Source organism: Fukomys damarensis, unplaced genomic scaffold (assembly GCF_012274545.1).
Source record: "Fukomys damarensis isolate Sample0158 unplaced genomic scaffold, DMR_v1.0_HiC HiC_scaffold_19, whole genome shotgun sequence".
Taxonomy (NCBI): domain Eukaryota; kingdom Metazoa; phylum Chordata; class Mammalia; order Rodentia; family Bathyergidae; genus Fukomys; species Fukomys damarensis.
In genome coordinates this window covers 45,102,279-45,114,201 of record NW_022900931.1, presented here as the reverse complement: position 1 = coordinate 45,114,201, position 11,923 = coordinate 45,102,279, and the positions used below count along the sequence as shown (strand labels likewise).

General features: G+C 36.1%; 1 protein-coding gene across 2 annotated transcripts in view; it reads right to left on the bottom strand.

Annotated features, from left to right (window-relative positions):
* Window positions 1-34: 34 nt before the first annotated feature.
* Window positions 35-11,923, bottom strand: part of Rgs5 (regulator of G protein signaling 5) — a 142,620-nt gene continuing 130,731 nt past the window's right edge. For both annotated transcript variants that reach the window (XM_033765681.1, XM_010621504.2), the window contains 2 exons: window positions 9,127-9,293; window positions 35-2,563 (listed from right to left, as the gene is read on the bottom strand). In XM_033765681.1, coding sequence (XP_033621572.1) covers window positions 2,402-2,563; window positions 9,127-9,293 — 329 coding nt within the window. In that variant the 3' untranslated portion in view covers window positions 35-2,401. The remainder of the gene's footprint in view (window positions 2,564-9,126; window positions 9,294-11,923) is intronic.

The following is an 11,923-nucleotide window of genomic DNA, read 5'->3' as shown; positions in this document are numbered from 1 at the left end:
ATATATATATATATATATATATATATATATCCCACTTTAAATGTAAAATTATATGAAGCTATATAGAGATAGATATATAAATATGGAAATAATGTCACCTTTTAGCTGGAAGACATTCCATCTTTCCATCGTTTTGTATCTTTCACAACATGGCCCTTGCAGTGCCTTTCCTGCACTTTGCCTCCTGTGTCAGCTTATGCAAAGCTAAAGGCTGTTCTCCTCCACTGACAAGTCCAGCCACTTGCACAACGTGTGCAGTGTGTTGGTGAATATGGTCGATGGGTGTCTTCATTATAGTAATCCCTGGGTAAGACCTGTGATGTCTGGTTTATCTGTGGATACCTTAAAACACGTGCATATTTCAAATAACATGGATGAAGTATTACAAATTTTAATTACATTTCAAAAATGTTTGGCATCCAGAATGAACCAATTTACCTAGATTCTTGAGAGAATAAAGGGTTGGAACTTTTCCAACTGAGTTTGAGCAGAGCAGACAGATGTTAAGAAAGAGAGCAGGCACCCTGGAATGTTTTATCTGAGCTCCTTTTCAGTCTCACACAAATGCACAGGATAAGGCTTCTTCATGTTCACAATGATGATCCCACCTCCCTGTGGACTGACTGATTAGGAGTTTCTCTAAAGTGGTTAACACTGACAAGAGTGAATGAAGTTCATACCAACTGCAGCTGTTGGCAGTAGACCAAATCACTCCAAACTGTTTTCAGAATGTGAAATGTCAGACAATTCAGACATGTTATTTTTTGAAATAAAAAAATACAGAAAACTCACCATGCAGTCAGTGTTTACCTAAAGGATAGAGTAACATAATTGCTTTGCTGACAATATGGCTAGGAAATAACTGAATGAGCTACACACATGCTTAAAGTGTGCAAATGAGAAAGGGTAACAGAAGGAGGAAATACAAGACTAAATGATGTAACCTTCTACTTAAACATTTATTAATCCTTTAAAAACCACTTTCTTGCTTATAAATTCACTCAATACCCTCACCTTATTACTCTCATATATGGTTCAGTTTGATTCAATTCACTACTAAATTATGTGAATCATTACTTAATCAAATCTATTGAAAAAATTATAGCAGGACTATAATATGAAATACAGAATTAAAAGTTTAAACCTACTAAAAAGTGTCATGACCTATTGATTAGTTGTGTATAAGCCATATCAGGAATATAATCTGAGCTTCTGACTATGATTACAAGTTACTAATGCAGAAAGCAAAACAGTGAGAGAAGATGGGTTGCTAGAGTATCACAATATTTTGTGAAATGCAGGGTATTTTAAAATTCTGTCTTATATAGAAAGCCTCCACATATAATCACAGTAACTTTTCTAAATATAATTTTGTTTTGGGAGAAAATTATCTTTGAAAAAGATAGAATGGCACTATAAAGTAATTAGACATTTAAAGTTTAACAATATTTTCCTTTTTTAGTGTATTGTTCTCTTGATAATGCATGGCAACAGTTTTAATTTATACGAATGGAGTTAGAAATTTTTGAACTATTTTACCCTCACAAGGACCTCAATAACTTGAAAATTAAAACTTCTGGCTTATATCACAGACACATAGATAAATTTATAAACAGTCTACTGTTGATGTTAGGTCATTGATTTAGGTCACAGAATTTGGTAAATTTACAAGGAGGACAGTGAAGGAGCTAACTGTGAATTAATATGAATTATATTCAGGTTGATTTTGTATAAACAAATTATATTTATCATATCTTTATAGTACCTAGTTAACAGGAACATGCTCTAAGGGAAAGATTGGTGCTTTAAATAATGTGTTTTCTTCCAAAATAAAAACTTTACAGTTTTTACCAACCAAATCCAGAAGCAATTAGGAAGGTATCTTTTATTTTTTTTTTTGGTACTGGGGTTTGATCTCGGGTCTTCACGCTTGCAAAGGCAGGTGGCAGAACCACTGAGCTAAATCTCTGGTCCCAGGAGGGTATCTTCTTGAATCAGAGTTAAAACAATAAACTAGATCATTTAAGCTCCCTTTAAATTGATCTTTCACATCAATATTCTGTCTTAGACTAATTTAGGTGGTGATCATTGTCTATACCCATTTGATCATGTCATATCTTTTTCTTATGGTATTTGTCTTAGGAAGGATTCTTCTGTGATTCTGACTGAGGCTGACAGAATGCTGAATACAGCTTAATTAGGAATGAGATAGAAAGAAGAAATGAGAAGGGAGGCACTGGACTGGACAATGGATCCACAGCCCAAACAATCGCTTGGGATTTTCCCATTTTAGGTATCTTTGAGCAAAGCTGCAGTGGGAAGATACATAGGTTATTGGAAAATGCCATGTGATTATGGAGGAGATAACTCCCAGAATGATTTTAATAGCCTCACCATATTATTACTTGACTAACTCCTGATAAAATTCTGAACGCACAAAGCGAGGAAGTGAATCCTTTTCCATCAGGGCATGGATTCTTTTCTGGGCCACATCAAAGCTGCTCAACGAAGGTTCCACCAGGTTCTTCACTGTGATGTCTTTAGTGAAGTGATCAATATTCACCTGTGGATCAGGAAACAAAGCCATCAGATCAGCTCAGACCCCAGCATTTGATAAAGGACGGAAAAGTGAGCAGAATTTGTCATCAATAAAATATAAGATGGGAGGAAAGTCCTAAAAAGTGAGAAATACTGTGTTCAATCTATATGGAAAGGGATACGGCAATGATGCTTCAGAATTGTACAACTCAGTTTCACACCCAACCAAAATCAGATACCCACCAACTCAGACCCTCCACCGGTAGCAAATGCTGGCACATCTTGTTTACTTCCAACAACAACCCAAAGAATGATTCTTTAGTTTTACAGAAAAAGACTATATATGGTATAACTAAAAAAAGCAGTGAATGTTTAAAATTTTAAAATGTATTACAAGAAAAGACACGTTGCCATTAATCTCCCTCAGAATACTCCCCTCACTTCAAACACACTTATCTATCATTCTGGTCACTTTCTGAAGGAGTTCTGGAAGTCTTCTTTCATGGGTGCTTTTATTTACACTGTTATGGCTGCCTTGATGATCTGCCTTAATGGTCATTTTGACTTTGGGAAGAGCCAGAAGTCACATGGTGCCAGATCCAGTGAATAAATATGGACGAGGACACACCGTAATGTTTTTTACAAGCCTACCTTCCTACTGGATGACATTTGGCAGAAGAATTCATTGTACTTTTTACCACACTTTGCAATGATACCTGCAGATCTACTTCAGGAAGAGGCAAGTCAGATGGGTAAGTGTATTTGAAGCATGAGGGGGTATACTGAAGGGAATTTACTGTACCACATTTTTAATGTAAACATACATTATATTTTTCAATATTACCTTGTGTATGCTCTGAGAACTGGGACACTCTAGGACCCAGCTTCTGGGGCACCATTCACATTAGAACCATTGTGAATGCTCCCCTGGAACTGTGCAGGGTGTAGCTTGCTTAAGCTTGCCTGAGGATAATTTGAAAGGAATATTTATACTTCACATTGTATGCTTTAATGACTCTTAAGGAATCTGAATGCAAAAGAGAAAGAAATAGAATCCAAATCAGCTAATTGTCCTGAATTGGAACATTGGAAAACGTTTCAGGCCTCTCTTGGGCTTGCTATTGAAAAGAGCACAGATAATTAAGGGAAAGCTGTGGTCTAGAGTGAGACAAAGGCATGACTGGGAGTACCAGGCCAGAACAGAGAGCAGAACTGAGCAGTGCTTGAAAGTTGAGGGCCATGTGCTTAATGCAGGCATGAGGGATGACCAAACAATGATGAGGTCCAAAGCCTGTCTGTATGTGCGATGTCTGTGAAGCCAATTGATATTGTACCCAGCAAGCACAGCTTATGTGGGGCAAAGATGAGGACCTATTGTAATATGAATTTCTCTATTGCCAGTGTATTATTCTTCCTACCAAATGAAAATAATGCTTCCTCTTTCTCTAATGTTAAATATATATTGAGCAAGGTAGGCACCCTTATTCCAAATGATTGAACTACTAAAATTTTTTAAAGTATCTTATAATATTTTTAATACATGGGTTATACCTTTAAAACCTTGCAACACAGAATCCACCAAGGAATAGTAGCTACTTTTAAAATTATTTTATGTATATAAACCTCCCCTAAAAACGTCATTTTGATACATAGTCTCTGCTTATTGAGTTAAGAAAGTATTTTACTAACTTAAATATGGACAAGTGATGATTTGCAATATACAAATTATCTACTCGTGGAGATATTCTTTTTTTGGTACCAGGGTTGAACTTGGGACCTTGTGCTGGTGAGGTAGGCGGCAGAATCACTGAGCTAAATCCCTGGCCCCCTGGTTCCTATTCTTACACTGAATCTCTCAGTTCCTCAGACTGAAGAGCTGAGGTTAATATTCAGAGAAAGAAAACTTAGATTACCACAGCGGACCCTTGAGTTATGACCAGCTTGACATATGAACAACTTGAGTCATAACTAGAATTTTAGTTTAAACTTACAACTAAAGTCTTGAGTTATGACTTGAATGCTGGCTGCTTGTGTTTCCAGATGGTCTCAGATACAGATCTAACCTTTAAAGAGTTCTGGGAGGAACACTACAATACCCTTTCCTGTATGGAGTAAACTGAAAAATCCTGGGCCACTGTCTCTCTGAGGACACTGAGATCTGCCTGTATCCAGGAGAGGGACTTGGAAGGCTGTGTTGAGCAGCCTGAACCTTCATTTGACCAACTTGAGTTACACCAGCCCTCAAAACAAACTGAGTTCATAAGTCAAGGGTCCATTATACTCACCTAAGTAAATGTTTTATATAGGTCAATTTTATTAAAATGAAATAGCAAGGCAGGCATTTTGGGACATATCTGTAATTCTAGCACCTAGGGTGTGGAGGAAGGAGAATCACAAGTACAAGCACTGCCTGGGCAAGAATCTGTCTCACAAATAAAAGAAGTGATGAAATATAACTCAGGGTGAAGGTCCTAAATTTAGTCCTCAGTACCACACAAAAAGTAAACATTTAAATCAAAAACAAGATTTGCAGAATTTTTAATGATAACTACAACTTATTAAATATACTCTAAGTGCCATATGTATATGTGAGAGCCTTACAATTAAGGGAACTGAGGCTCAGGATTAGCAAGAACTGAGGATTTAAGAGGCTCACCAAAAGACAACCTAAATTTGCATATCTGTATCCACTGATCTCACAATATTTACCAAATGCTATGGTGTGCCCACAGCAGGAATGACAACCTGTTTGAGCCCAGAGCATGCTCATTACCCTTGGCTGCTTGCATTGGGGGTCTTATGATACTGTTGGACCCCTACACGAGCATTTATTATTTATAATGGAGGCCAAGTTTATTTTTAATTAGAAGGATGTAATTGGTGGCCAACATTTATTTGTTCTAATAGATCAGCCAGCCAGGATTTTACTTATTTTGAAACTCTATTTTTAATGTCTCATATTTTCCTAATCAATCATGTTCTAATAAGGAACCTCCTGAACAATGTTTCCCTAGAGCTCAGAGCAACTAGTGATAGTCTGGATGGGTCTCTTTCATTTTCAGGTATTTTAACAATTCCTAGAATTCTATAAAGAGGAATGAAGTTATTAGGAAGTTTAAAGGTTATACATTAGGAATCCAGTTGCAATGGGGATATGTATGCCCAACTTAAAACTAAATTATTCTCTTTGCTAATTAATCTCTTCCCTATGTACATAAAGAAATTCCCTATCGACAGAACAAAAGATAGCCTAACACAAATGCTATGAGAAGTAGGAGAGAGTTAGCAGATGTCCTTGGAATAGGAGGTTGAGCAGAAGGGGAGCTCTAGAGAGACTAAAATCTAGTTCTCTCAGGATTTTTTTCATTTTCTTGAATTTGATCCATGTACTCTGCTGGTACTTTTTAGGTATACAGTACAGTAACATTCATGATTGGGATCTTGTACCTTTACATGACAGGTCTTGGTTCTCATTTTTTCCCCACACCCCTGTCCTCCCTTCACGCTCCCCTTCTCTATTTACAAAAATCTTATTTCCATTTTTTTGTTTTCTCAGATTTGTTTTCTTTTCCCTATTTCCTTTCCGCTACCCTTCCCCCTTTGCCTACACCTTTAGCCCATTTCTTCCTATTTCACATTGTCAATTATAGCATTTAGGTCTTATTTACACTTTTAGATTTTTCACACTAGAGAAACTATTCAGTATTTAAACATGTGTGGCTTATTTGTTTCACTTAAGAGTATGACCTCAATATGCATCCATTTTCCTATGAATGAATCTAACTTCTCATTATTTATGGCTGAATAGTATTTCATTTTATTAAAAAAACACAACTTCTTTATCCAGTCTCCAACTGATAGGCAATTGGGCTGTTTCCAAGTTTTAGCTATTACACACTGTGCTGCTATAAACATGGGTGCACATATATCACTGTGGTATGATTCTTTTACTTCTTTTGGAAAAATACCCAGCAAAGGGATGGCTAGGTCAAATGGAAGCTCTAATCCTAAGTCTTTGAGGTATCTCCATATTGATTTCCATAGTGGTTGCACCAGTCTGCACTCCCATCATCGATGGAGAAGGGTTCCTTTCTCCCCACATCCCCAGCAACATTTGTTATTGGTCCATTTCTTGATACCAGCCATTCTTTCTGGGGTGAAGTGGAATCTCAGTGTTGTTTTCATCTGCATCTCTCGAATGACCAGTAATGTGGAACATTTTTTCGTATATTTACTTGTTGCTTTTACTTCTTTGTCTGAGAAATGTCTGTGTATTTTATGCTCATTTTTGAATTGGGTCTTTATATTTGGGGGCCTGATTTCTTGAGTTCTTTATATATTCCAGATAATAGTCCTTTGTCTGAGGAGCAGCTGGTAAAAATTTTTTCCCACATTATCAGTTGTTTCTTAGCTCTGTTGGTGGTTTCTTTTGCAGTGCAGAAGCTTTTTAATAAGATGAGATCCCAGTTGTTGATTCTTTGTGCTAGTTCCCATGCTACTGAGGATTTGTTCATAAAATCTTTTCCTATACCAACAATGTCTTCAAGAGTTCTGCCTAACTTAACTTTCATCAAATTTAGTCTCTTTTTTAATATTTAGACATTTAATCCACTTGGATTTTAGTTTAGTGCATGGTTAAAGATAAGGGTCTAATTTTAATCTTTGGCAGGTTGAAATCCAGTTTTTCCAACACCATTTATTAAAGAGGCTATCTTTCCTCCGGTGAGGATGGTTGGCTCCTTTGTCAAAGATGAAGTTGTATATCTGGAGTTGTTTCTGTATTTTCCAATCTGTTCCACTGATCCTCAAGTCTGTATCTTTACCAGTACCATGCTGTTTTATCACAGTGGCTTTGTAGTATAGTTTCAAATTGGGAATTGTTATACCTGATGCCTTGTGTCTGTTGCCTAGGATGGCCTTTGCTATTCTAGGTCTCTTCTGGTTCCAAATAAATTTTTGTATTCTCTTTTCTAGTGCTGTGAAATATACTGTTGGAATTTAAATCAGCATTGCATTGAATGTATATAGCAGTTTTGGTAGTATGGCCATTTTCACTATGTTGATTCTTTGTACCCAGGAGCAGGGGATATCTTTCCATTTTCTTATATCCTCTTCAATCTCTTTTTCTCAGAGTGCTGTAGTTTTCAGTGTAGAGGTCTTTTGCTTCTTTTGTTAGATTGACTCCTAGATACTTCATTTTTTTAGATGCTACTGTGAAAGGAATTATTTCTCTAATTTCTCTCTCAGTGAGTCTGTTATTTGTGTACACAAAGACTATTTATTTTTGAATGTTGACCTTGTATCCAGCTACTCTGCTGAAAGTGTCAATTAAATTTAGAAGTTTTTGGTAGAATTTTTTGGTTCTTCAATGTAGAGTATCATGTCATCATGATCTATGTACTCTACACCTTCACGCTCCTGTTTTTCACCCTCTGTGTTATGAAGGAGCACATCTGTTGGTATTAAGATATACAAATAATCCTTCTACTCAAGCATATTCACATATTAAAAAAGGCCAGTGAGGGATAATATACAACCAAAGGAATAAATATCTAATGTTCGAACTATAAGAATTGAGCATACACATAGGAGAAAAGGAATGTTTGAGATTTTCCCCTTTCACGTCATCTTAAGTGGATTATTGCCTATACAAAGGGTTTGTTTAGTCATCTCTGTGCTTGACTCCAAAACTTTTGAGACATTTGATATCCCAACTGGATTAAAGGAGCAATGTGGAATATCAGGGACCTGACCAGCATGGGATGGGCAAGTCTTGCTGTGACCACTCTGACTGAATTAACAGGCTTTTCAGTTTGGTTTCATTGGTTACAAAGCAAAAAGGGGACAAATTTCTCCCAGAACTTCTCTGAGATCAACATAGGATACATGATCCTTAGTAGTAAATTTTGATACTTTGGTTTTAAACATCTTTAGTGCAGCGGTCTTATGCTATTTTGGCTAGAAAATATGGGCAGGAAAAACAAAGGATGGAGGAGAGTAGAGAGTGAGGGAAAGAAGGAACTTGAATAAAAGAAATGGAAAACAAAGAAAAATAGAGCCTGGCATTTAGCTCAGTGGTGCTGCCACTTGCCTTGCAAGCTACAAGGACCTGAGTTTGACACCTGATGCCAAAAAAAAAAAAAAAAATCGCAAAGAAAGACAAGCAAGTGATAAGAATATTCATTAGGTATTGATTAATTCAGACAATGAGATATATGTTTTCACACATACTGATTAACTTAATCCTCACAACTATACAAAATAATATCATTCTTATTTGCACAGAGGATTCAGAGACTCAGGAATTCCCTCAAGACTGCACACTACTGCCACTCCCGCCTGAGGTCACATACTAGTGAGAAGAGACCTAGAGGGTCACAAAGTAGTCTCATAGGGTATAAGTCCTACCTGCTTGATCACTCTGCTCTGCCTTGTACTCAGTAGGTGCTTAATTAGGTGGCCTACTAACAAACAGAACTTTTACTAGCTCCAAAGGTTGAGCCTGTATCTCAGGTCTTAATCTTTCCCAATAATTTATCTGTCCCTCCCTTAACTGAACACACTCACTCCCTTCCCCTCAGGACCAACCTCTTTAGGAGCCTCTGTTTGAATGAATTCTTCATAAATTTCCTTTGCCTTCTCAGCCATCTTGGCGGGGGACTTGATCTTCTTGTAGTCCTCACAGGCAATCCAGAACTCAAGGTTTTCCTCACTGAATTCAGACTTCAGGAAACTTCTGAAACTGGCAAACCCATCTATCAAGAGAAAAAGTCAGTTGGGGAAATCTGTTAACAGGCACTATACATGGCTTACTTCCTATATGTTTCTTTTATTGATATAAGTTGGTTACAAAGGTAAAGTCACTCTTCTTCATTACAAACCTTCACTGCCAGGTGTTATAAATATCTGATTTTATAAATGAGGTCAGAGAGGTCGAATGACTGAACATAGATGCACAGCTGGTAAGGACCAGAGCCAGGTTTCAAACCTAGGTAGTCTAATTGAAGATTCCATGCATTCACTCTTCCACTATCTTAAGCCTCCTCTCAAGAGATGCACAATTCAGCTTCTGGGAAGACAAACTGTCCAATAATGGCTATAAGCTTTCTACAGCACTTTAACTGAGAAAGAAATAAAAGGTCAACACAAATATCACAGAGGAGAAAAAACGGCATTTCAATGCTACTCTGTGCACGGAGTATTTTTTCATTCTAACTTGCCTTTATCTCCTCACTGGAATGAAGAAGGAACAGGATAGCGAAGTAGGGAGAAAGCGGAGAACTCAGAGCTTCAGTCCTGCTCATCATGGGTATCATCACTGGGGCCTCTGGCACTGACAGATGATTTACTTATCACATTGTCTTTTAGAACAATTGAAGGCAGTATATATTTTGGTGACAAAGGATTTCCTATTTATGGATCAAGAAACACTAGTAACAATAATCTATTTTGGACACATACTAACTACCCAAAATGAAAGAATGCATTTAAAACTTGATTCCTCAGTGTAAGTAATATTAATGTTCAATATGATGTAAAACTGCTTATAATCCCACTTATTTCTTTTTATAGATAATTTTTAAGCAACTATCATGTTTCATACATTATGAAAAAGCCACTATGGCAAGTAAAATAAGCTAACCTAATGGAGCTTACAGATTCTGGAGAAAGTAGAAAGACAATAAAGAAACACACCAAACATTTACACAATGAAGAAAAAACTATAGGAAGGATAGTAACAGAATCACAGGAGAGGCCTAACTCTAAGTCAGGTTTAAGGAAGGTGAGATAGTAACATTCAAAGGAAGACACCAGATGAAGATGCCACAGACAGAATTATGTCCATCAATTAATTATACATCAAGCTTTCAAATACATTGAGTTTAATACAATTATTGTGATTGTTTCTAGCATACTGTTACTTCTATACAACAAACTCCAATTTATACTTTCAGAAACATTTACTTATACATATATGCATCTATATAAAGATATACAAATATATAGAGATATATGATTTCTTAGACCTTGCTTTTTTATTTCCTACATTTCTAGTATTATCTCTAAAGTGGCAGATGAGTAAAATGCATGGGAGTGGAGGATTTGAGAAGACACTGGAAAACTGGGTGTTGGTGGCACATGCCTATAATCTCAGCTCTTTCGAGAGACTGAATAAAGAGCAAGTTCAAGCCCAGCCTGGGAAATTTAGTGAGACCCTATCTAGAAAAAATTTTCCTTTAAAGATTTAGGGATAGAGCTCACTGTGCAGGTTTTGGGTTAATTTCCCAGTACTACACACGCACACACACAAAAAAAAGTATAAGAGAAATCAAGCATTGCAGTCAAATAAAGGAAAATGAAAAAAAAACCCTAAATATATAATATTTTTCTTCTCTTTAATGTATAACTAAAATTCTAACAAATGTATATCTTTGGAAAAGAATCCATGTCTACTACCTAAGAAAAATTAAAGATCTCTAAAAGGAACAAAGAGAAAAATTAATTTTCCTAGGCTGTATAAGGTTACAGTCTACCCATGGTAACATGCCCGGAACGTTACATGCTTTGCAGGACAGAAGCAAGAATGACAATGACAAGTATTTCAGTGTCTGGATTTCATTTAACTTGCCTTCACCAAGAGACACTCCGATAATCCATTAGCTTTGCTTATGGAGTATATATAACTTCTAAATTCATTTTCTTTGACCTCTTTTCAACCTATTTCTTTTTCTCTGAAATACTTCCCTGCTTCTTTTTATAGGCTTTAAATTTTTATTGATTAGCCCTTGCCTAAAACATTGATTTCACAGATTAAGCACAAAATATATGTGATAATTAAACCAGAATCTACCTTCTATAACTTTTATGTCCCTAGGCTCTACACAGTCCCTGAAATCATACTCACTTCTGAAGAAGAAAAATGACTAGAGTGAAATTAATTTGGATTAGGGTTATTATCAATTTCAAGATCTGAATAAGACACTACATAATCTGTATCTACTTTTAAAATAGTTTTATTATTGAAATATATCTAGGAACAATGGTAGTTATGCTATGTAATTTTCTCTAGAAACCTGGTTAGGGAAATTACTGAAAAAAACCTTTGACAACTTGTATTTCGATAAAACCAGATGTATTTTCTCTCTCTTTCTACCTATGTTTTCAACTGTAATTCCAGCACTATTTATCATAATTTAGTGACATGGGAGTCAACATATATGCTGAAAGAAAAAAAAGATCTCTCTCTGTGCTTCTTAAAGTTTTTATCGTTTCTTAAACAAAAGGTGTCAGATAGTGTCTATTGAAGTGGAAAATTTCTCAGGCACTTAGCTGCCAAGAAATAAGGTCTTATGAGTTCCTTAAAAAAAAAAAAAAAAAAAAAAAT